The sequence below is a fragment of the Furipterus horrens genome, unplaced genomic scaffold (assembly GCF_987537825.1).
Source record: "Furipterus horrens unplaced genomic scaffold, mFurHor1.1.pri manual_scaffold_7, whole genome shotgun sequence".
Taxonomy (NCBI): domain Eukaryota; kingdom Metazoa; phylum Chordata; class Mammalia; order Chiroptera; family Furipteridae; genus Furipterus; species Furipterus horrens.
In genome coordinates, this window is record NW_028327177.1 from 26,053,420 (window position 1) to 26,079,852 (window position 26,433).

A 26,433-nucleotide genomic window follows, 5' to 3' on the forward strand; every position below is an offset into this window, starting at 1 on the left:
TCTGGGCCTCATCTGAAAGTGCCTAATTAGTGGAAAATCACAAAATGGAATCATGAGCAAAAATAACTTTCCATCTTTTGGATTATGTGAGAAATCCAAAATCTGAGGAAATGTTCACTCTATAACTTTTAAAGCTCTGATTTCTCCTGAAAACAATGGTTTCGAAACAGAAGCTAACTTTTATCGGGAACTTAGGAATCAGGCAGAGTTTTACATCTGTATTTCTCATTTCATCCCCACAACAACCCTGTGAGGTAGGTACTATCATTATTCTCATTTTCGGGATGAAGACGAGGTTAAGAAGTTTGCCCAGCTAGTGAGAAGCACCATCAAAAATGAACATGGGTCTCTGAGCCCTAACTCCATACGCTGACTCACTAGGCCACACTATCTCAATGTGGATAAGTATAAGGACGATAAAATGTCACACACTAGTGAGGTGCTGCTCCTCAGAGGTCCCATACCCCAGAGAGAGCACTTTCTGACCCCACCTGGGCCCCCAAATAAACTTAGGGTGCAACTACAGTGAGCAGGATCCAGTATTCTTCAAAATTTTCCCTTCTCACTTCACAGGGTGCTCAAGTCTTCACTTAAACAGGACCTGTCTTCCTTCATGGTCTCCCCAAAACTGCAAGGGCTGCTCGTGATACTCCTTCAGAGTTCGCCACCAGACCACATCATCTGAGGACCCTGAAGGAGCTTCTCTGGTCCTGCTTTCCCACTGGCAGGAGACAGCTTGTGTGGGTGCTTGACTAAAACTTTTTCTTTCCAGGTCTAATAAAGGCCAAGATGAAGTCAGAATTGCTCTAAGGAATCTGACCAGAACCAGCCTGGGGAACCTAATCTGTCCATGGCTTGCAAGGTTGGCAGATACTATGCATTTCTCTCTCCATCCCCTCCCCATGCCCCAACTAAGCAGAGCAAGGAAGATGTAATGAGCTCCCTAAGAGGGATCAAAAGCCAACTGTGCTGGGGGGGGGGGGGCAGGGGGGAGTTTGTAGCAGAGGTTACTTGTGGCCGTTTGGGTGGGAGTAAAGGTGATGTTTAACCTCACAGTGGTCCAGCAAGACCACGGCAACAGAACACTTGTAGAACTGGCTGGATGTCGAGGAAGGGGAAAGAAGACACCAAGGAAAAGGGGTCATGAGTCACAGCTTAATGAGTCAGTTCAGAATTGGTCTAGATCAGTGCTACTCATGTCTGGCTGATCCCAGAATACCTGAGGAGCTTGTGAAAAATATGGGTTCTTATCTCACCTAATACAGGAAACTAAGGAACAAAACAAACAAGCAAAACAGAACCAGAGGCATGTAAACAGGAACAGACTGACAGTGACTAGGATGGAGGGGGGAGGGGGGAAAGGGGGGAAAGAAGAGGAAAGGTCTAGTGAAGAAACTAGTATAAATGATCCCTGGACATGGACAGCAGGGTGAGGATCAAATGTGGGAGAGGGGAAAGGTGGGTGGGTCAGGGGGCAGCAAGGGGGGGATGGGATAACTGTAATAGAACAACAATGAAAAAAATGTACAAAAAAAAAATGGATCCCTGATCCACCACCACCATTCCACCTCCAAATTAGTAGAATCAGATCTGGAGCTGAAGTCTGGGAATACACATTTAAAACAATGGCTTAGTTCATATTCATATTTACCACTATGCTACGTGAGTCACTTTCAGCAATATGATCTTAAAGGCAATGTTGGAGTTATAAAATTTGTCCAAAGGACCCCAGACAGGTCTGAATATTTTATAAGCTTCTCTAGCTTGTAAGTTTACCTCTGGCAATTTTAGGGTCATTTTAACAATCCTGGTTCATTTGAAGTGATATTAATCATATTTCTGTTGTGTTCATTTCTCCTTTGTTTTTCCTTCAGGTACAGCAGATTCAGTAACAATGAACTCCCTTCCACTGCAGAATCCTGCAGAATAAAAAAAGTTACCAAGCCCTCCATCAGTTTCTTAGAGGGTGGTCCCTGCTCAGAAATGCCTGGGGGCACAGGGGACAGTGTGAACTGTGCATTGGTGATACTGCTCTGCATTAAAAAAAATTTTTTTCAGATCAACAGTGAAGAAACTTTTTTTACATATCATACAGTTTGTCACTTGTACCATTTTTTCCATTGATACATTAAATGTACCAATTCAGTGGCATTTAGTACATTCACAATGTTGTGCAACCATCCAGACTTCCTAGTTCCAGAACTCTTCATCACCCCAAAAGGAAACTCAGGAGGCAGTTGGTTCTTATTACGCCTTCACCCAGCTCATTAAGCAGTCACTCCTTATTACCCCTTCACCTTGCTTTCTATTTCTATGGATTTGCCTATTCTTGATATTTCCTATAAATTGATAATATAATATGTGACCTTTTTTGTCTGGCTAGCAATTCCACTCCTTGGTATGTACCCAAAAGAACAAAAAATGTGTTCAAAGACTTGTGCGTGAATGCCCATAGCAGTACTATTTATAATAGCCAGATGGTGGGAATATCCCAATGTCTATCAGGTGATGAATGGAATATCATTCAATCATAAAGAAGAATGAAGAACTGACCATACTACAACATGGTGAACCTCAAAAACATGCTAAGAACTGTGGCTGAAATAAACCAGTTACAAGAGATCACGTATTGCATGATTCCACACGTAGGCACTATCCTATACATTTGAACATTTCACCGCATAACCTCAAAAATGCTGTTTCCAAAGTCGCCGTTTTCCCAACCAATAAATGGTTTGGACTATCCCTTGGCAGTCCTATTGTCTCCATCAGTATTAAAAAAAAAAAAGTTGTACAGGCAAAAATAAAGATAACAGGGAGTTAGAAGTAATATTCAAAGTAGAGGCATATTAATGTCATGTTCAGATAAATAATATATGGATAAAATATAACCTGACTTTTCCTGAGCCCGGGTAAATTGGGGATGAAAAGGGATGAAGAAACTTAGGATTTTTCTTCAGAATTCTGTACTGTTTTTCTTCTTCACCAAGAGGTCATATTTCTGTTTTGTATTACATTATCACAGCTAGTAAGACACTTCCTAATTGTTTTCGTTTCATGCATATTTGGAAGTTAAACGTATCTAATTCGGTTTAATACAAATGGAAACTCACAGTTTAAAAAAAAAAGAGAAACTCTCAGTTTAACCCTTTTCTATGGCATCTTACTCTGATTAGCCTTCAACTGACAGGGAATTGGCAGTTTTCAAAGTTTCCTTCTCTTTAAGATGCTAATAAGCCCTGGCAGTATGGAAATCAGTATCTCCATAAATCTCCGCTTTTTCTTCTTTTTTTGAAAGCCAACCCAGAGCCATCTCAAAGGCTGCATTTCAATGAATGGATTCCAGCTCGGGAGAACGCGAAAGGGGTTCACCGCTTACCGCCTCCATCAGGCCCTTCACCGTGGGCGATTTCAGCATCAAGGCGTCGAACACATCATCCGTCTCCTTCCTCACGTACAGAAGCACTAAAAGAGAAGGGGGAGGAAAGCGGTGACCGCGGAGCCCACGCCAGCCCCGCAGCTGCCACGGGAGACTGCCTCCTGTCACACAGGCATCGGACACTGAGAGTAGCTGCTCATAAGACTCGGACCCCTGCCCCAGGCGACACCGACACCCCGCGAGGGCGATGAGGCACTGCCATAGACACCCTGCGGCTAGGGGCTGTTGGGGAGCGATTCGATGGCATGAGCCTGTTAGTGGGTAACAACACTAACAAGCTGGGAGATGCTTTTACACATTGTTCACATTTGAATTTCTCAAGGTAGACACGTGATCTCTTTGGGCCATCTCTTTCTGTGACTTCTGTCTTCTATTTGTTTATCTGATTATTCAACAAATATGACTGAATTCCCATCTGGGCCCCTAGGTCCCAGGCTGTGCACTAGGAGCTGAGTTTGCAGCGATGCATAAAGACACAGCCTGCCCTTCAGGTTGCAGGCCACTTAGAAAGGAGGGCATTCCTCAGATAAGCAGACAACTAGAGGATCCGAAGAGCCATGAAGGAAAAAGACCAGGGAAAGTGTCTACTGGGGCCTGTGCTTTTCAGGGCAGTGAGGGGAATGGGGCTCCCAGAAGGTTACCTTGAAGGAGAGATCTGACTTATGAAGGATGTATAGCATCCGCGAAGGCAAGGGAGTGGGGAGGGCAGGGAGACAGAGATGATAGGGAGGGCAAACTCCAGCAGACAGAGCGACATGTGCGAAGGGCCGGGAGGGGCGGTACATCTCAGAGGCAAGGTGCTCAGACAGAGTAGACAGGTCTGGCATTGACTCCAGTGCAGCCTGCTGTGCGGCCCTGGCCATTTAAGCTCTCCAAGCTTTGGTTTTCTCTCTAAAACAGGGATAATAATAGTATCTCCCTCCTAAGATTGCTGTGGGGTTAACTGACATAACCTCTGTGAGGGAACTGAGCACAGGGCTGCGTGAACAATACACACGCATCTCCTCCGACAGTGAGGGCCCTCTTAGGAAGGAATTGTCATGGTTCTAGTGCCCTGAGTGAATGTGAACACAGCTTTCTGTTCATTTCTCTGTAACAACACATTCTGAATTTGACAAGGCGAAGACAGTGAGACATGATGGGGACCCTGTGTGTCATCAGAGGGGTGAGGACACTCCAACAATGCATACCATCTCTCACAGCCTGCACTCGGGCAGAGCTCTCAGACAGACCCGGGAAATGCCATTCAGATGCGACCCTGCAGCCCCAGCAAGCTGACTGCCCTTACTCACTCCCAGTGACATGGCTTGTGGTTCTTCCCTCCGAGAGAAGGAAGAGGGCCAGGGCTGCAGCCCAGGCACCTGGCCACTGTAGAAGCACGCACAGGCCAAACAGCCCTGCGGAGCTGGATCCCGACGACAGTCAGATTACCAGCCAAGCTACAATCACCACGAACCCGAAGGAAGTCGGAGCCAGGACATGAAATCAGCTCCAACTCAAACTCCCACATCTCCTGTCCATCTTCCCTGATCCGCAAGGACATCATTAAAGCTGTAGCTTTATAAAAGCAAAGTCTACATGGGTGCACATGGGTTCTGCTTGAATTTCCGAAATCTCAGCAGCAACAGAGGTTCAGTTAGTGTATGACAAAAACAAACAAAAAAATACCTTAAATACTGCAGTTTCTTCTCTTTACCCACCATAGAAACAAAATACCAATTAAATACACTGTGTCTCCAAAGAACTCCAAATTTAGTCTTTTAGAAAGACTATTTTATAGATTGCATTTCAGCTAAAATGATTTAGTCACCTAAGGGCATTAGAAGAGGACTCAGCGTTAGCAGTGCAATTAGACTACAGGACCTCAAGTACCACCAGATGAGAAAGTATAAATAAATAAATAAACAAACAAATAAATAAATATCAAAGCAAACCAAACCAGTGAAACCTCTAACTAGTGGTTCCTACAGATGAACATTCTGTAACTTCTTCCCACAGCCCTCAGCAGAAAAATCTAATTTCCAGCAGTCTGATCCTAAGGAAACCTCAAACCAAGTTCTATTAAAATGAGCACTACTGCTTCCATTGGATTTACAAATCTTCTTTTAAAATCATTGTCTTTGAAATAATATGGCTTCTGAAGGGGTTAAAGGTGTTACGGTGGCATGTTGACAGACTTCTCCTGCTGGGCAGGTCAGCAACTGCACTCTGCTGAGCTCACAGCACATCCCACAGGGTGCCCAGGGAGTTGGCTTTCATTAGCTGTGAATCCAGGGCAGATCCCTCCTGCAAACCGCTGCACCACTGCTGCCAATAGCAGGAGCAACCATCACCCATCCCAGGAAATGTATAGAGGCAGACGGCCCAAGTGACTCCAATCAAAGCCACCCTGATATAGGTGTCGAGAAAGGCAAGACAACAAATAATAGGATTAGTGATCCTCATGCTTATTTTCTCTCCTGGAGAACTTCTAACACATCCACAAAAGGAACTGCCACTGCTGCTGATTCCCAGTGCTTGTCAAAGACCAGCGGCTCAGACCGGGGGCTCCTGGCAAGGAGCTCAGCAACAGCCCAATCCTTTTCCAAAGGAAAGCCAGTCCCGGGAGAACATTTTCTCTGCTGCTGGTAGGTTGCAGCGCCCTCGTGTGTCCCTATGAGTTAAGTGTTTCAAAGGCCAGAATCTTGCTTTTCATCACAGACCAATAATTCCCAGTGGCAACTTCTGTCCTGACTTCACCATCTCAAAATAATCTGAAAAACACCTCCTTTGGACTAGTCAGCATGCACTAAATATGGATGCAACCTATGATTAATTTTGCCTTGTGTGATTCTTTGATTTCCATATAGCTCTGCCCTCATTCTCAAGTATCAGATAAAAAAGGCAGGCAAGAATGGAGCTCAAAAGGCAGTCACCTATTTGATGGTGAGCCTGTGAGGTCAGAAAATCTTTTAAAGGTCTAGATGTTGCTAATGGAACTACCACTATCCAGACATGTATGATCTTTTCATACTGAAATACTAATTACTTACTCACAATTATGATAATATACCTTAAGTAGATCCAGGCCTAACCCTTAAACTGATAGTTATAATAGCAAATACAGGTGCTTACTCTGCATCAGGCACTTGAGTTAAGTGTTCTGTATACACTCACCCATCAGTCCTCACAGCAATTCTGTGAAGTAGGTACTCTTGTCATCCCCATTTTAGAAATGAGGATTCTTTTTTAATTGTGTATTTATTCTTTTTTTTTCAAGATTTTATTTATTTATTTTTAGAAAGAGGGGAAGGAAGGGAGAAAGAGAGAGAGAGAGAAATATCAATGTGTGGTTGCTTCTAATGCACTCCCAACTGGGGACCTGGCCTACAACCCAGGAGTGTGCCCTGACCAGGAACTAAACCAGTGACCCTTTGATTCACAGGCTGGCACTCAATCCACTGAAACACACCAGCCAGGGTGTAGATGACCTTTCTAAGGGCATACAACTCTAAACAGCCAAGGGAGGTACAGAGGGCAGACTCTTGATCATTATGCAAATCCCACTTAAACAAATAGGAAGAAATAAATAAAATTTCTCAATAACAAAAAACTCAAGCCTGTGTAGATGGCGAATATATTTAACATGATAAATCTGACCCATTAAAAATCTAGTATGGCACAAGCCGAAGATCTCTGGAAGCTTTTGGTATTAGCTACAGCAAGATATGGGGGAACTGGTCCCCCTCCCCCACTTTCCTCTTATTCTGAGGAAGGACAGTGAGTCGTGAACAGCATCAGATGCTGAGCAACACACTGACATGCTTACACTTTATTTCTTCCTCTCTTGGGGAAGTAGAGTAAGACCCTTGGTGGAGAGAATATGAGTAAATTGTGATGTCACAGAAAACAGGTCTATTTATTTGTGTGAGGTTAATCGTGTGCACCTGTTGAACAATTCTCATTGCTGGTGCCTATGGAATTGCCACATACACAGCAAGTTTCTTTTTAACCTTATATCTCACTGCCAGATGAGTCAATATATTCATTACCTTTCTCCCAAGGCAAAGGAAAGAACTAGCGCCCAGAAAGAATAAACATTTGCTTGCAGTGTTTTAAAAGACAGGGTTTAAAGCAAAGGAGAAGACTGTGAACTTCCTGTGCCCGTAAAAAACTCCCCAGGCCAGGCCTGAACCACAGGGGTGTGGAATTGGCTGTGCATTTTTCTGGGGTAAACACCCCCTCCCACTTGTGATGGGAGGATGGGTTACTCTGGCAATGCCAGTGGAGCACCCCAGGGGGAGAGATACCTCGCTTCATCCCTTCTTCTTTCATCTGCTTGGAAGGTGTTGGGCCAAACTCCTCTTCCAAGGGCCTGAACATCCGTTTAACAAGGACACTGCTGCTAGAAAAGATGAGCAGAAAGCATTAAGTAGAGCAGACAGGGTCTGAAAACAAAGGTTCATGCGTGTTCAGTCCCTATCTTTTCCCTTTGCTTGCATTATCCCTAGTTCTCCAAACCTCGGTCCACTCACCAACTGCCTTCTTCCGCCTTGTAGGTACCAATCCATCCCTGTTTGAGGCAGGACACACACACCACTAACTTCAGGGCATGGACGGAGGACATACTTCCCATTGCTACAAATGAATCTACCGAAGTGAGACCTCTGGGTTTTACTCTGTCCCGCACCTAACCCCTTTTCCTGCTCAAAAGATCGGGCTGGGGAGCAGCAGGCATGGGCCCTGGTGTCTGTGTGGCCTCCAAGTCACACGAGCCTCCTCCAACCTAGCCAGGCCTGGGGGTTCTGCACTGCCTTGCCAGCCCCCTGAGGGCAGAGGGGACCTGCAGAAATGGTGCAGGCCTGCCTTACTGAGGCTGTTAGGCGGCTGCCCTGACTTCCCGCTGCTCCATGGCTCCACCTGGCTGGAGCAGATGAGACTGCCGTGGTGGAAGCTCCCCGGTGAGCCAGAGTTCGGCTGCCAAGCTCCCTCCGCCTTGGGAGAGGATCTCAGTCCCCCTTCCTGAGAGCTCATGGTGCGGTGGCCCCGCATGTCCCCAACTGAGCCAGTTCTGACAGTTCCGCAGTTTCCACCAACGATCCTGTTCTTTCTGGGCACTGTGAGGAAGGGCAGGGCTGCTCGAGAGGAACAGAAATTGTAAAAATAGACTATGTCTTTGAAGACGCTGAGTGTTATGGACTCTGTGCGCCAGCCAGGGCAAGCACGAATCTTATCCCTCTTTCAGAGGTGATCAAACTGAGGCTCAGGGTGCTAAGGGGGCTTATGCACGGTGATGCAGCTAATCAGTGAAGAAGGCAGTGAAGGGAACCCAGCTTGGAGGGACAACCTCATGCTGAAGTACCAAGAGATCTGAGACGATGAGTGAGGGTATAAGAAATGATAGTAAAAGTCAGCATTCTCTTATTTTATTCCCTAGTAAGTCAAACTATGGAAATAGCTAGAAGAAGAACTCAAACCCAAGTCCCAAGTGAAGGTGGTACTAAGTTTTTTGGGCGCTGTTCCCTCTGTCTTTGCCTCACTACCTTATCATAAAAGCGGGTCATGCTCTGCTGTCATGTCTTGGAACTGGAGGGGCCATGGCCTCAGGAGCAGTGACCAGTAGGTTAGTCACCGGTAAAGAGCCTGAAACCCCACTGGACTGTGAAACATCACTCCCTCATGCTGTGTGAGAGCCCCTAAACCAGTGGTCTTCCTTTTCTTGCCCAGCAAGATTTACTTGTATTTTTCCTGTTCTGTTGACTTTTGATCACACCCCGTTCTGAGCTGTGAAAAACTTTGCCATTAAAATAACATCTTGGACAAACCACTTCTCTCTTGGGAGTTCAAAAATGCTTTTTCTCGCTTTCTAATCTGTAAGCCCAGCAGGGAGTCAGTAAGTGTGTGTGGTCTAAATTCAACTGTTACATTTACTTTAAAAACAAGGCAGGACAGGAGGGGCACATAGGACTGCCCCATTTGACAGAAGAAAAGAGCATGAGTATCTGGTCTCCTAATGCCTGTCCAATTATACTCAACTGTACCACAGAAGGACTAGAGAACAAGGAAAAGGTGCTTTCTCTGATACCTATCTCCATCCACGGGCACCTGTGTGGTAAGATGCGCGTGACTCCAGGTCTAACAGCACATGAAGCCACTACCTTGAGGGAGCAATATCTGGGGAAGCAAATGCTTTAAGTAAAAATGAAGGTCTGCTAAGTTTTATCAGGAAAAAAACCAAAATCCTCCTTTTACAATTGAGGAAACCAAAGTTCAGGGGTCAAGGAGCTGGCCCAAGTCTTCATGTTAGTAAGCCGCAGCCCAGGAGTAGTATGTGGGCTTCCCGAGCTCAGAGTCCTTGTTCTTCCCACGATGCCACACTATCTCTTGTAAAATACGTGAATAACAGATTAGAACTGATAAGCTAATCATTGCTGGTCATTACCCATGTGCCAAGAGTTCAGAGGTCACATCCTGGACAAGGTTCTGCTTCTCAGCAGCTGGGGCGGTATTTGACTCCTTTGAGATTCCCTGTCCTTTAGGACCGTAGGGGGCACACGGCTTTCCGTAAAGGGAAGATCAGCAAGCATTTAGGCTTCCTTGGCTTTGTGGTCTTGCTGCAACCACTGAACGCTGCTGGAGTAGCAGGATGCAGCCATAGGCAAGACAGAAAGAAAGGACCACTGTTGTGTTCCCATGAAACTTCATCTAATTTGTGTTTTGCAATATTCCTTTGGATATTTTCAACCATTTAAAAATGTTTGTGAACAATACGGAAACAAGTGGAGGGCCTGAGTTGGTCCTCGGGCTGTACTTTGCCCACCTCAGCTCCAGGAAATGAGCCCAGCAATATCTGCTACACTTACTTCACCTTGAAATGTTTTATGAGTAAATATATTAATTATATAAAGTAGGGAAGCCCTGGTTTGATTTTAGTTTGAAACAAAATTGATCTAGAGATTTTTAGTTATACACATGTACTGCAGCTAAGATATTAGGTACACTTAGGTAAGGTAACATAGAGACTGAAAAATGAATATTGTTGTAGGTTGTTTTAAGGAAAAAAAAATCATTAGGTCTTGATGTGCAACACACTGGAAGCCTTCAGTGACCCTAAATAAATTCTCTCTTCCCTACAATCCTAAGGACAGTGAAAAGGTTCTCGGCCTTCCCAGCTCCCACTCAAACTGGCCTCACCACTAGCCCACCGGGCTCACTTCCCAAGTGAGGGCTTCAGGAGCTTGTGCAGGTGGCCCAGGTGATACTGAAAGCTGGCAGGCTGCTTCCTTGGCTCTTACCTCAAGCTCAGCCTGATCTTGTGTTGAGGCCAAAAAAATGATTTCAGTAACTGGATATTCGGTAAAAAGGTGTAATCAAAGAGATATGTCATTTAGAAAAACAGCTAGTTATGTGAAGGTAGATTGGAGGAAGGAGACAAAGGGAAAGAGAGATTTGGGAGGAAAATGGCATTTCCCCAGCCTTCCTCTTAGTGCCCAGAATCAAACACTTCTCAGCTCTGAGTCTGGAGCTGAGAGGGACGTCCCACCCACTGCTTGAAGAGCCCTCTGTACTGACATGAGCTGACTTAGGATGTTTAAGTGAAAGAAGTGAATGTCTTACCCTTCTCGTTCATCATCCGTGTTGTAATATACCTGTGGAAGAAAACAATAGGCTTACTGTAGGTTAGAGGCAGAAATGGAAATATATTATATGATGCACACACTTTCCCAAGGCATTACACTGTCTCATAAAAGAAAAAAAAAAAAGATTCTATTTAATGATGCTGTGTATGTGTGTGTCTAAGGAAATATAAATCTAACTTCATATTCTCCATAGGGTTAATTCTTATACTTTAATGGAATAAAATTGGAAATCTGATTATTTCCTGCTGGAGTCAGTCTGATCAGATTATCTATAGCCCTAAGGCAAAGCTTGCTTTTGACAATAAGAAAATATTTTAGCAGGATCTGAAAATCACTATTTAGAAGGGCGCTAGAGCAGGGGCTGTGAGGAGGCAATGGCATCTGGCCCACAGGTGAGCTGATTCTGGGCCCTGTGCTTAGGCGACAGGAGGGGAGCAAGAGAGGCCTGTGGCCGTCAGAGGGGCCCAAACCCCTGGCAGCCTGCAACCACAGGAATTTATGAGTCACTGTCTCCACGCTGGGAAAGGTCATGTGGCTCTTGAAGGTATTTCTGGCTAGAGGAAGATCTTCAAGAAGACTCCGTTAGGTGGTCAGCATGGCAGTAAGCACACTCAGAATTAAAGCAGTTATGAAGCAGCCTTATTATTTTATGAAGCAACAGGAAAACTCCAGGGGGGATCTGCTATGCACATAGGTCCTCTTGACCTAATTACTTATACAAATTGGTTGTAGACCTTTCATGAACTATATCTGTGTGCTTCAGGACCATTTTCATTTGGGTGAAGAACAATCCCAAGATAGTATCAGACACTTACATACTAACTTCGAAAGTTGCCTCTAGTTCCAGTACATTTTGTCATTGTCCCTGCCTCAGTCACCTGGGAGAGACACGGCTGTGCCTGGACCGACACCCTCCCTACGAACTTTCTCAAACGCTCTTGGTGGCTCCTGGGACCCTGCCAAGGCCGCACTTAGCTCTACAACAGAGCTGGTTACCTGGAATGCCTCGGGAATGAGTCATTCTAGTCATTAGCTCAGATTTCCATGAGGAACGTTCCCCTCTTAAATTGTTTTTATGTCTGTTGTAGTGTACATTTGGTTTCTTCTTAAACAGAAAGTGATGAAGGAAAGATGTTTCCTCCCCCCACATCCCAAGTCTCAGTGTGGCGTCCGAGAATCTGTCTCTGTGATACACTAGACATGCGGCTGTCCATTTAGATACAAATGGAGTGATCCATGTACGTGAGGGAGCCTGGCCATACAACTGGATTTTTCTGTTAAAAGGTCCTGATGTTGGCCTGTGTTTTGGTGGATTCTTTAAGTGTGGCATCTGCCCCACCTGGCTATATAGCAGGGTGATGAACAACTCTTTGCAAAGTTGGCTGGTGACTCAAAGATGGGAACAGTCTTCTCTTAAGTGTTTTCCGGCCCTCCTGAATGGGCTCTGCTACACAGTCCCTGTCACCATCTTGGCGTGGCCATTTCTCCTTCTGTCACATAATGACCCCATTGTTTCTTGTCGGTGGTAGGACTTACTGCACTAAGTTAATTTTTAGAGTGTTTCCCAAACTTTAGGTGTATAAAAAATATCCAGAGACCTTGTCATAAATGCAAATTCCTGGAACTCCCTTCAGAGACTTTAATTCAGAAGACCTGGAATGGAATTTTGGAACTCAATTCTCACCAAGAATCTGTGATTTGGAGGAAGATGGCTTACAAACCACAACAGGGAGACCGCTCCTGTGGGTGTGAGGGAGGAGCGGTGCCATCCTTGGGGTCTAGTGCTTTAAGGGAGGCTGATACCTGCAGAGTATACTCTCTCCAGAAAGATAAGGCGTCTGCATCTCACATTTTCTCCCCAGCTCCCTTATCACTCATTTTTAAAGGTGTTCTGGACCAAAGTGGCAGAAAACATCAGCACTTTCATATGAGGAGAGGGAGACTGCAGATTTCCATGGTGCTTGCACAGTGGGTTCGTTTCCTCATAATAGTTTTTGATAATCATCTGGTAAATATTCCAATCCATGTAAATCAGTGAGATCACAGGGGAGGGGGTACATGTGGGCTGAGAGTGAAAATCCCCACTCTTCAGTCTGCGTCCTTGGGTGACTAGGAATCGCTGCACCATGGTTGAGGTGCCTGTAAGTGTCGCTCAAGGGTGTCTCACTGACTGTGAACTAGAGGGCTGCTTGCCCTGCAGTGAGGCAGAGCTGAGACGTGGCTGGTTCTAATAAGGCTCCTGCTCGCCGTTGGTTACTGAGCTGCACACTATCGCTGACCTCCTTCCCCGTCCTCCTCTCCCCACCTGCCATGGTAAAACTGGCCCAGCCTTGGGCCTGCCACTGCTGGCTCTTGTTTAGTGTGTCAAAATCTGCCAACCTCTGCCCTGTGTCTCTTTCTCACCCTATGGCACTGCCGTCTTCCCTCCTGTTTCTGGACCCATCTCCCAGGGTTCTAGTTCTAAGAAAAGGCAGCCTCTAAAGTCTTGGCCAGCCACAGAAGGCACTTCTTCCCTTGGTCAAGCAAGTCGCCCAACCACAGAATAGTCACGCGTGGTGCCAAGGCACTGCTGAGGTGTTCCTTTGTTGCCCAGAGCTTAGGCAGGCTCCTTCACTGGCCCCTTGACTCTGATTCCAAGAGCACAAGGACAGCCTGCAGGCTCTGCGAGGGTAAACCCCAGATAGCAGGACTTGACTTCACCTATAGCACGGGGGATACTGTTTGCAGTTGCTGAAACCAACAAACTGTAAAGTTAAGAGCTACACTTTCCTTTGGATTCAGCTACAGGCTACGGGCCCAGCTCAAGACACAGAGGTGAGGGCAGAAGACTGACTCTCATCGGAAGCCAACTTGGGTCATTTTTTTTATTAAGCATTATTTTTAGCTTTTTATATTTCAGACAAATGTTGCCAAGAGGAAAGTTCAGGCTGTCAGCTGTGACATGGAGCTGAAACCAGAATCATGACAGTAAACAATAAAAACAATTTGACTCAATTATCCCCTTCTAGTAGGTGTGGAAACCTAACTCCGTAAAACCCCAAGCAGCAAAGACTGTAAATATATAAGTCACCACCATGTTCTTGAGAATTAAAAAAAAAAAAAATTCAGTGCCGGCCCTCATATCTTGATAAATCATAACATTCTTTCATTCCCCTTTGTGTCCTTGTTCTTATCAAACAAATAAGACAAGATGGGAATGTCAAATTAGTTTTGAGTGGAATGTGCCCTAAGAAAATGCTCTGGGTATTTTGTTACCACACTGTGTGTAGCTGCTTTGTCTCATCCATATCAAAAACAACACTAAGGGACAAAATATTTTCAAAAATAGAAAATGACACCAATAATGACTTCTCCCACCAGACTAAGGCCAATTCCAATGCGTGTCGAAACACTAAGCATGGAGGAAATGCTTGCGTGTGTCAGAATGCCCCTATTTCTCAAGACAGAACTTTCCTCAAAGTCAAAAGACCTTGGGTTTAAAAAAAACTAACCAATGCAAGTTTCACTAAAACTTCATTGGTTTAGTGAAAAACAATTCTGGCAAATACTAGAGAAGTAATTAATGATCACTTTCTTTTCTTTTTCACACCACTTTAATTTATCACATAAAATAAATACTACTAAAGATACTGCAGAAAGAAAAAAATCATCCATATGTCATAACCCTATCATCAGGTGTTATAACTGTCCCTGTTGCCTTTAAGTTCGGCTCTATATCTGGAATCACTGTATGGAACAAATAGGTATTTGACTTTTTTTCACTAAACATTATCACAACTAGTTCCCATTTTGCTACATAGTTCCCATAATTATAACTTTAGTGACCACATAATATTCTGTTAACTTGAGCTACCATAATGAGTTAATTATTAGAAATTTATGGTATTTTAATATTAGCTCTTTCATTTCACTTGCAGATATACCTAGAAGCCAGAAGTTGTTTTTTAAAAGGCTTATCTACAATATATTTTTTGGTGTAAGGCGATTTAGCTATTTAATGGGATCTGTTAATTTACTAAAGGGAAAATTGTTGACAGGGTTTTATTTAATTACAGAATTTTTCTTGTGAAACTTGATGAAAGTACAGGCACAATTCAATTTCCCACCATTGGGTGGCGCTCTATTGCATCAGGCTAAAAACACAGGACGAAACTAACAAAACTTCTTACAGGTCTATCAGCCTTCTAACTTTTCTTCCTCTTCCCTTGCTTTGTCGACACTTCACTAAAATCAGCTCTTGCTCTTCTCCCCCTTAGAAAGTTGGTTTCCTCTCCTGAGGTATTCCTTTGTATAAACATCTATTTTCAGTAGGGAACAACTAACTGTCAAATGCAGGGAGCATTTTTTTCCCCCCTAAGGTCAACACTGTCTGAAGCGATTCTATCTTAAGGCTCTACCAGCCCCATGAATTGATGGCAGGAAGATGTCAGCAGGTAGCTCATACCTGTCCCGTCCTCTGCAGGTTTGCAAAGTGAACGTCGGGTATGAAGAGGACCGGCTGCGAGTGCAGATCGGGCATGGTTTTGAAGTAGGTGATGTCACTCTTCTTTTGTAAAGGTATCGCTGCCAGCTTCCCATCAGAGGCTGGATGTGATCAAAACCCCCAAAACGAGAGGGTTATACAGGACTAAGAACTCTCAAATGCAAGCTCTAGTTTTAGCTAACTCTTATGACTCTCCTGCGAAGCTTTCCAGGTGCCATAACTGTGAACACACTTTAAAGATCCCGCCACCCCCACCACCACCACCACTGCTAGACCAACAGAAAGAACTCAGACTTTCAGTGAGCACTCCCGAGGTAGAGCGTTGGTCCCCTCTATGTCCTTGATTTCTTTCTTTCTTTTTTTTTTTTTTTTAATTTTTCATTGAACTTACTGGAGTAACACTGGTTAATAAAATTATATGGGTTTCAGGTGCACAATTCCATAATACATAATCTGTATATTGTATTGTGTGTTCACCACCCAAAGTCAAGTTTTCTTCTATCACCATTTATTGCCTTTACCCTCTTATACCATGCCCCCTTTCTTCTGGTAATCACCATACTGTTGTCTATGTCTCTTGAGTTTTTTGTTCGTTTGTTTAATCCCTTCACCTTTTTCACCCAGCCCCCTCAACCCCTATCTGTGCCCTATATTTCTTGTCTGTAGAAGGAAAGTGTTGGTCTCTATGATATTACAAAGCCCCTCCTAGTGTAAACACTCTGTGATCATTGACTCTATTTACTTTTCACTGGGACGATTTACTGTCGCCACTGCAAGGGAAAAGCAAGCAATCCCTTGCAATCTGTAGTTTTACCCGTAACCCACTTCTTTCTACCTGTTTCCTAATGGACCCAGTGGAGCCTACCCCTCTCGGCGGCACTCACAGTTGTTGCACTGGGTTTGCGAGGCCTGGCCTTTCCCCTTCTTCCTGTTCTGCTTCCTCTCTTCATCTCGGATCTTTCTCTCTGCTCCCTGACAGGGAAAAACAAATACAGACAATACCATGTATGTTATCCGAGCACACAAAAACACTGCTGCACCCAAATCACAGAGAAAGGACACAAGACAAGGGGAGAAGGAGAGGGGGCAGTCCCCTTTCCATCACTCGGTGAGGTTGGGCTTGGTTCTCAAGGCTGAGAGTGATCCCACTTCTCCCAGATTCCTCCCTTTTTTGGTATCTTGAATACACAACTTCAATTTTGAATCCATACAGAAAGATCAGACCCAGCTTCCTATTTCAGAGAAGCCAGTTAAGTAACATTAGTGATCATAATAAATGTCCTAAGGTGAAGCCCTGGCCTGTTATCATCATTCCTAGGCATGGACAGGGCATTCAAGTTGAGTGTGAATTCCCTATAAAACTTACCCTTGGCTCGTTTGATGGAACTTTTTGTAACCATTACAGTAATGGAAATGAGGAAGGGCATAAGGAATCTAGACAGTATGTAAGATCTCTTTGTGTATACCGTATGATTTTTGTATTTTGTTTATATATGTTCATGTGGTGTTGGAGATGGTGCTCATTCAACCAAATAGAAAAAAAGTGTGGTCCATTCACCTCCGTTTTTGTTCCTCTGTTCCTTGTAATCTGATTTTTTCAGTGGCTTCTCTTCCAAATCCCATCCTACTTAACCAGTTCACCATCACCTTCTATCTCTTTCTGGGCCTTTGAGGGTTCCCTGATTACTCTCTCCTCTCTTTGGCCACTCTCCTGTGTCAGCTTTGCTAACTTAGTTTCTTCTTCTCACTCCACAAATACAGATGTTTGACACAGTTTCCTCTTTCTTTCTTTTTCTCCATTCAAGTGGGTGTGAAATGTAAGCAAAAGGCTCCTATAATTCATTTTCTGTTGTTTCCATAGATGGCATTTTTCTATGTATTTGGACCTCTGTGTGATTAATATAAATAAAAATGTGAAACGTTATTGCCTACAAAAGTTTCAACTCACTCAAGACACACCCCAAAATTTGTCAAGCAATTTTATTTCTGAATTCATGTTTTATTTTGTACTATTTCTGTGAGGAAAAGGTATGTAATTACTCTGTTTCAAAATTTTTATATGTTCAATGTAAAATTTTAGGAAATAAAGTCACCTGCTAATTATTTTACAGACATTAACATAAAAGATTAACAAAACATAGAGTAGGTCTCCATAGAGCCTAGTCTTGGCACGTTCAGTCTAGATGGAGAGCACTTTCTTGACCGTGTCTTTCCAAGAAGTACTTTCCTTCCTTTGATTTCTTGTGACCTGAAACTTCTAGAAAATATTTCCACTATTATTAAAATGTAAAAAAAAGTCAAGTTCTTCCAAAAGAGCATAATTTGTATAATTAGGTACAAATACCAAATTTATCATTTGAAAAAAACTTCCCCCTCCCTAAATGTTCATTATGGAGTATTAAATTTTAAAAATATGCCTGAAGGTTTCCTGATTATATTGTGATCCTTTTTTCCACTTCTTGAGAGGTAATGGCTATCTTTGTTTTTTATTTGACATATATTGTTTCTCTTAAATTTGTTTTTAAAATATGCTTTAATCTATTTTAAAGTTGGCCAAGGTACCAAGAATGAGGTTTTAAGGAGTATATTTAAGTTCTTATAATCTTCAACAGTCATTGCCTCCAAGACCATTCCAAAGAAAAAATAAAAATGAGAAAACAGAAAAAGAAAAAAAATCTCATTCCAAACAAGAATTAATAAAGAGAAAAAAATCTATTTAAAAAAAGAATGTGGCTTTATTTCTCAAGTTTTGCAAAACACAGTTACTGTTTACATTGATACAATTCTTGTGTGTGTGTGTGTGTGTTTTTTTAATTCCCATCCTCCCACCCTCTCCCTCTTTGCAGAACCATCAGCTTGTTCTCTGTAGGTTCGTTTTTGTTTTGTTTTGTTTATTCATTTATTTTTTAGATTCCACATATAAGTATTTATTTTTCTGTCTGACTTATTGCACTTAGCACAATATTCTCTAGGTCCATCCATGTGTTGCAAATGGTAAGATTTTATTCTTTTTTATAGCCAAGTAGTATTCCATTGTATACAGGGTGGAGCAAAAGTAGGTTTACAGTTGTAAGTATGCAAAAAAGTTTATTCTTATATTATTATTTATTAATTATTTTATTAGTTTTCACATGAACAATTGTAAACCTACTTTTGCCCCACCCTATATATGTACCATATCTTCTTTATTAATTTATCTATTGATAGACATCTAGGTTATTTCCATATCTTGGCTATTGCTAGTAATACTGCAGTGAACATAGGGGTGTACATATCTTTTCAAATTAGTGCTTTTTGTTTTCTGTGAATAAATGCATGGAAGTGGAATTGCTGGATCATATGGCATCTCTATATTTAATTTTCTGTGGAACCTCCACACTGTTTTCCATAGTGGCTGCACCAATTTACAATCCCACCAACAGTGCACAAGGTTTCCCTTTCTATCATATATCTGCCAGTACTTTTTATGGATTTGTTGATAGCCATCCTGACAGTCTATTTCAAGTTGAATGGAGTTTAAGTTCAAATATATTCTATAAGGATTTCATTTTTACTCCCTGTTTCATTCTTTATGTTACTGATACCATATTTTATTTTATTTTTTAAATATTTTATTTATATTTAGAGAGAGGGAAAGGGACGGGAAAGAGAGGGAAACATCAATGCCTCTTGCAGGAACCCTAACCAGGCTTCTGAACCCGCAACACAGACACGTGCCCTGACTGGGACTCGAACCACAACCTTCCACTTTGTGGGATGATGCGCAAACAACTGAGCCACTGCTCAGGGTGATACCATATTATAGATCTTTTGTGTAGTGGATCTTCTAACTACTTATTGTAGTTTGAATTGAATTTGATACTTTTCTCTTTTAACCTTTGTAGTAGCTTTTGAATTGTCTCCTTGGCTGTATTTATTCAATTCTTGTTTTTCATAAACGATAATGGAAGTAATTAAATATAGACATAAAGATTTAGACAAAGGTATTAATTATAGATATATCTTGAATTTTAAATGCATAAATAGATGTATTTCAATAGAAGGATCATATAAAAAACAACAACAAACAACGACAAAACAGAGAGAAGGCCTTACTGGCAACCTCACAGGTAATGGCTCCCTCTTTATGAGACCCCATTAATACAGATGCATTAATTGGAAATGAAGGTGGAGAACTACAAATAGCATCGAATTGCATCTAACACTCTAGACTGTGATCGGGAAACTTAAGAGTTTTGAAATGAAGTAGCTCTTAATTCTTTTGCCTTAGAGGGTAAACCAAATTAATTTTTGTTTGTTTTTTCTATTCTTTTTTTATTTTTTGTTTTTTTTTATTTTTTTAAAACCAAATTAATTAGTTATACCTACACAGCCATTTGAAAAGTACAAAAATTAAGCTTTTTCTCCTTAATCTTCCAGGATTAAGTGTTGCCAGGTTTTTAAAATCAAAGCTGTGAATATGACAACAAATTACAGCAAAGGACTTTGTATACAGCTTATTAGAAAAATTAATAGTGGTGAAGGATAACACACATGGCTTGCCCCATGAGATTTCTTCCTCTTTTCCTAAATTTCTTGGCCTCAGTGTCAGGATATGGAAACTCAGAACTACCCACTAGAAACTCTACATCACCAGCAACTTGCAATGAATGCTAACATTTCCCAGCATCCTCCAATTGTTTTCTTCTAGTTAGCACTGATATGCATTAGAGTGATATTTAAAATAGGAGCTACAGGAAATGCCACCTATTTTCTGATTGGCAAAGTGTTCGTTAACATGGTTCTTTCCAGTTTTTATACACATGTACAAACACGCACACGTAAGTAAGTTGTTCCCTCAGCCATTTCTTTCCCTGCTGCAGATTACCCTTTTTTTCCTTTTGGAAACAAATGCTTTGAATAAACCCACACAATCCTCTTTTTCACCCTCTCTCTTTTGCTGGATATGTTTTTAAAAATATTTCAAACAAAAAGTATAATCAATCATTTTATTTACTCTCTTAGTTTCTTATAGTCCTTATTCTAGAGCATACATAAACAATAATACAACATTCCCTATTCATTCAGCATTTTTACTTTGATTTTTAGTGTTATTACAACAACATTGCAGAAAAAAGTAATTACACAAGTATCCTTTAAGCACTAACTGTGGAAATAAAGGTGAATGGATTGCCCAGTGCTTTCATCCCATCCTTCCCCCCTTTCTCCTTGCCTCTAATTTTATTCCTCATTTGCAAAAGGGAGGGTCAGGGAAGGGGACACCACCATAGGGTATGGGAATTCAAATTATTTAAACACTCTCCAAATTGTACTTTTAAAATTCTATGTTGTACATCAATTAAAAATGTTCTCTTAATGTCTTAATATGCTGAATTAAAGATACAAATGGATTCTTTTGTTTTGTTTTGAAAGTCTACCTTGGCTCTTTGTTGAGGTTTTGAATTGTCAGTTGTCAGTTTGGTATTTTATGTATAAAGTGGTTTATTACTTCACAGGAGTTATTTGCATTCAGCTCTTCTAATTTTTCCCTGTGACTCTGGGCTAGTTACCTATGCTCGCTGACCCACTGTTTTCTTATCTAAACAACAATTATCTATTGACTGAACTGCCCCATGTCTCTTGGAGACTATCTTACTGTCCCTGAGGGTGTTCTGATAGCTGGAATGACTGGCACTAACTGAAATTGTCACAACCTGAAAGGCCATTCAATAATTTAGATATTACCACTAGATTTTAGTATTTACCACTAGGCTGCATGTCCATCAACCCAGTGCAACCTGGATTTTCTTCTCTCTTCTCATGCCCATCCACCACTGCTCTCTGTTCACAAAACCCACTTCTCCCTATCTGTCACTGCTGAAACAGAACCTTCAGACATTTTAAAGGCACAGTAGACCTCACATGGCCCACTTCACTCTCCCTTGAGTACCTTGGGTCAATTTTGTAGGTGTCTTGTTCTTTGACAGTCAAGTAACCCCTTTGCTTTTCTGAAAGATGCTGATAATACACAAGTCTTGAAATGGTTGATGCTTAGTCTCACCCATATTTGGGATGTGGATCTCATTTCACATAATCATGGGATTTTGATCTTACTTATTCTAATTGCTTTGTCTCTATGGTGGGATCCAGCGAGATTCAAGAACTATATTTCCTCCTGAGTATATGTTTACTAATGCATTTATTTTATAGGTACCAGTTCCATTCCAAAAAACCTCTTAATGAGACCCCATTTAACCCACAGAATAACGAACATTATACTGATATGTTCTGGGACAGGACCTATACCCAGAAAAACAATTAATCTATTATTTCAGCTATCTAAGTGAATCAGACTCAGCACAATACAATGTCAATTAGTCATTAAATCAGTGGTAAAAGTGATTGACAAAAAAAAAAAAAAAAAAAAAACAGTTGACCGATGATGACTGCCTAGACATCTAATAAGAATTGAGAATGAAAGATTACCACTCCCACTGTGACTGATAAGGTAACTATTTTGACACCACTAGACAAGAGAAGGTGACAAGGGGAAAAAGTCATTAAAAGTAGTATCCAATAACAAAGACACCTTTATGAAAAACTGTCATCTTTACTCACTTTATCGCAGAAGACTTTGATCTGGCAATAAGCTCTATGAATGGGTTTATTACTACGATTATTATAACTGTATGTATCAATCTGAATCATCAAAGGAAGTCCTTTCACCCCTTTTTGGGAGGAGAAATCAGTACTCAGGCAGTTCACAGTGATGAAAATCTAAAGGAGGAAAAAGAAAAAAAAAAGTTCATAAGTCACCATAAAAAGGATCAATAAAAAAATACATAAGCCTTATACTGGAAATCGAAATACTAAACTAACCTATAAGGATAACTAAAGAATATTTGGATACTCTGACATAAGAAGATGTTGAGCATATAAAACATAATAATTTACATAATTTATAAATATATAAAATTTTTGCTTTCCTGTTTAATCTAAAACAATTAAAATTACTTTCCTTAGCGTATACTGATAAGAATCTTACTTATCTTTCAAACGTGCAAAAGTTAGCTGAGTAAAACACTATTTCCTTAACATGTTAAAACTGTGATTTCTAATAGTTATATCAATTTTTCTAATCTCTGACCTGTGGGATAAAAAAGAAATCCTCAAACTCAATAACACCTTCTGCATTATTATACTGAAACAGTTACTTGTTTACATATCTGTCTTTCCTATTTAGCTATTAAGTATAAGATTTGAGAGTATTTCTCATCATTTCTGCATTACTGATTCCTAATGTAGCACATAGCAGAGAACAGGCAGTCAATAAACATTTGATAAGTGAATCATGAGTTTATCTGTAGAAAACCCATTAGAATGGGAGTCAAAGCACTAAGTTTTAATCCCAGCTAAGAGACCTCAGGCTAGTCCCTTATTGTCTTCAGTTTTCAATTTTCCTTTAAATCAGAATGTAAATTCTGTTATAGAAGAAGTGAAAAAGTGAAAGTGGAGCTGACAAAGGTAAGACAAGAAACAGGAGAACAGACATGTCGTTAAGGCACCAGCACACCCAGCTTACAACATCGGGCATCAAGAGACACAACAGAAATTACATAAAAAATAAAAGGAAAAAAAGGAGACAAGTAAATTTATTAAAGCTTATAGCGTTGACCAATAGAAGAACTAAAAATAATAATTTTATTATAAAATATTGAGAGGAGTAGAGGGAGGAATATAAGTGGCTAAGTTTATCTTCATTTTACATAGTGTGTAGGGGTCAATATACATGTATACCATTTAAAGTTGATTTATCATAAAATAGAGCACAGCACCTAGATTTAGATGGTAACTATATAAATATTAAGAGTTGTCTCTAGGAAAAAACAGGTGTGCTGTATTATACTACTGGTAACTACTTTCGTTTAATACCATATGTATTATTTTTACTTCCCATTAAACGTTAAATCACTCATTGTCTTAAAATTGTACATTTATGTATTATGAAAGCCCTTTCATCAAATGTATTATCTGACCCATGTTTTATTTGGTCCCCTCAAAACTTTAATTTATCTTTAAACCCTTGACCTGCGTGAAGCCTTTCACATCCCAGCAACACCACTAAGAAAGAGCCACTGTCATGAGCTCCATTTTCAGAGCCATTCAGATTTTTGATTTAACTACCAGGCCTGGACCAATTAATTTCAAGCTCAATGCCTATAGGCTTTTGGCAATTTATATATCAGATATCTAGGTTTAGAGCTATGTCTGTATGATTATTTTTCATTTTACTTTTGAGCTCCTTACTTGGCAATAAGAAACACGTTAGCAAGGCACCACACATCACTATAGTCAAGGCCAGAAGACAGGTCAAAAAATAAGACATACTTTCTTAGAAACACTTGACTTCTTTTATTGTCACTACTGACAAAGGCATTATCTTGCCCAGAACATGTAAACATAACTTTATGCCAGCAAATCATATGGCCACTCTGGTGAGCAACGCAGTTGTTCATAGTTCTAGCCATGTATTTTATATACCAAACTTCCAGTTGGTGTGTAATCTATGGGGGTCTCAACCCACACTGGTTATTTTTCCACTCCCTCATAAAGCCTGCCTAGTACTGCAGAAGCCAGAGGAAGGAAGTGTTCTGACAAATACTTCCTAAACTGTTAGGATTCATGGTTGGCTCACTGAGTGATCCATACATCACTCACAGCAGGCATACACTCGACAGGCAGGAAACAGTATTAATTGTGGCCTTGTCAGCTCCAAGTCTCAACTAAGAGAGCTGGGCTGATGGAATGTATGTATTTACAAAGGTCACTTTGGTAGGACAGGTCCACTGAAGTAACAGATGCTTACTGGCAATACACTACAATAAATAGACTAACTCCTCCTTGGAGAAGCCAGAACCATCAGCCACCCAGTAGAGAAGGTTTTTAAAGGTCAAATGAGCTAGACTTTACTGGGAAACACTAAGATTTGGTCCTCTTAATAGAGGAAGGTTCTTAGTAGAAGGTCCAATGGGTTTTCTTTGATTCATGGCATCCTGAGTCTATAAAAAGTAAACAACACAAGAGTTGGCCTGCTTTGCTATATGGTGCTGGCCTCCCAGAGTTATCCTTAAAGGCAGGGATATATAATAGGGTTGGAACTGCTTTCCTCTTGCCTGGCTGCCTGACCCAATAGCAAAGCACAGTTTCAGTACCTGATGGTATCAATCGTAGTCTCTCACTTTGGTGCACTCAAAAGCCAAATGGTTGAACTTTAACTGCAGTTGGGGAAGGGGGTAGGAGTGGGAAGGCACAGAAGCACATTACTAAAACCTTGGTTTGGAAACTGATAAGCATTAATTTGTTTCATCTTGCAAACCCAACCATGTCCCAGCTCCAGGCAGAGCAGGCAAATGTGGTATCAAATTTCTTGGAAGTTTATCTACAAAGCACTGTTTGTAAATGTGTATTACAGAAACTGAGGGAAAGATATGCTTTCCCCCACCAAATGTTCATCCAAATGTCAAGCACAGAAAGTTCTTTTTAACTTCAGTAAGAGCCTTGATTATGTAAAGTGCATGTAAATACCATAAACAATTGTTCTATCACCCAAGAGTTATGAATGTTAAATATGTTCATACAGTATTTTCAAAATCTCATTTGTTTTCTTATAATTCTGACAGTACATAATTTTTAAAAATTCATTAAAACAGGTGTATCTGGGCAGACAGTGAAAATGATTTTAATGTTGTCATTGGTTTAGATTGAATTAGGTAGAAAGATTGTTTCAAAATGTACCAAAACCAGAAAGAGGCAGTTTCATAACAATCGACATTTTAAAATAAAATAGCTTTTACATATGAGTTACAATTCCCATTTTATCATTCCTACACTAGACAAGTAACTTTGTCTAGGTTATAATACCTCTTAGCTGTGCAGTATGGGTAGTAACATTTATTAAAATAAACACAGATCAATAATGGGGCTTTAGAATTGCTACATTAAGTTGATTAACTCTGTAGATTTTTCTCCGCCAATTTTTGATTTACAAAACAATACGAAATTTAAAAAATCATAATGGCCATGATGTGGTGAAAGGTATTTATTTTTCTCTTTAGACAATTGTATTTTGCATTTTCAAGAAGATCCTTTCGATTAAAGACTATGAAAGCTATTTATTTTCTTAGGTTGAGACTCTTTTCCAAGAAATGACATGCATTAGTCTACAAATTACAGGGTCATAAAATCGGCATTTTTCACCCTGAAGCACAAACAATATATAAATACATAAGCGTGCTCTTGCCAATTTCCCTACTCTGTTTTCTTCTTGGTTCTTAGAATTGTCAAAGACCTTAAATTGGTTCTCTTACATTTCAGCATTTTTCTTCTATTCTATATTATTGTATTTGGGTGCAGATGCAATACCAAATAAAACAGAAAGAGAGACAAAAAGTAGACAATATTAACATGTGAAATCACAGTCTTAGGCATTCATTCATTTCTTCATGCATTTATTTATCAAATATTTATCAAGGGTCTGACATTATGGTAGGAGGTGGGAAACAAGAAGCACAGGACAGGTTAGATTCCCTGCCCTCAGAGAGCTCGCTACGTTGTTGAGGACCTGAGAAACCCCTTCATTTCCTGACACCTCTACTTATATAGCACTTATAGGAAGTGATTTAAAACCTGACAATATATTTCTTTATTTTCTCCTACAGACACTATGGGGGTACATCTGTATACACACACGTATGCATTTGGTTTACTCACACAGTCTACCACAGTTTTCTATATTTTAGTACTCAACTTTTTCATTTCCAGAACATATAAAATGTGTTCTCAGTTGACAGCCTTTGCTATTGCTCTGCCCTCTACTTCTAGTGCTGTCCCCACAGATCGTCACAGTGCTCACT

At 41.0% G+C, this 26,433-nt stretch overlaps 1 protein-coding gene across 3 annotated transcripts in view; it reads right to left on the reverse strand.

The window, feature by feature from the left end:
• Nucleotides 1-26,433, reverse strand: part of GRHL2 (grainyhead like transcription factor 2) — a 140,321-nt gene that overhangs the window by 7,635 nt on the left and 106,253 nt on the right. For 2 of the 3 annotated variants that reach the window (XM_090283494.1, XM_090283496.1), the window contains exons 9-14: nucleotides 22,139-22,297; nucleotides 16,426-16,513; nucleotides 15,503-15,642; nucleotides 11,036-11,067; nucleotides 7,729-7,823; nucleotides 3,380-3,465 (exon numbers count right to left, since the gene is read on the reverse strand). In XM_090283494.1, the coding sequence (XP_090139620.1) occupies nucleotides 3,380-3,465; nucleotides 7,729-7,823; nucleotides 11,036-11,067; nucleotides 15,503-15,642; nucleotides 16,426-16,513; nucleotides 22,139-22,297 (600 nt within the window). The remainder of the gene's footprint in view (nucleotides 1-3,379; nucleotides 3,466-7,728; nucleotides 7,824-11,035; nucleotides 11,068-15,502; nucleotides 15,643-16,425; nucleotides 16,514-22,138; nucleotides 22,298-26,433) is intronic. The other variant, XM_090283495.1, reaches the window with a different exon arrangement.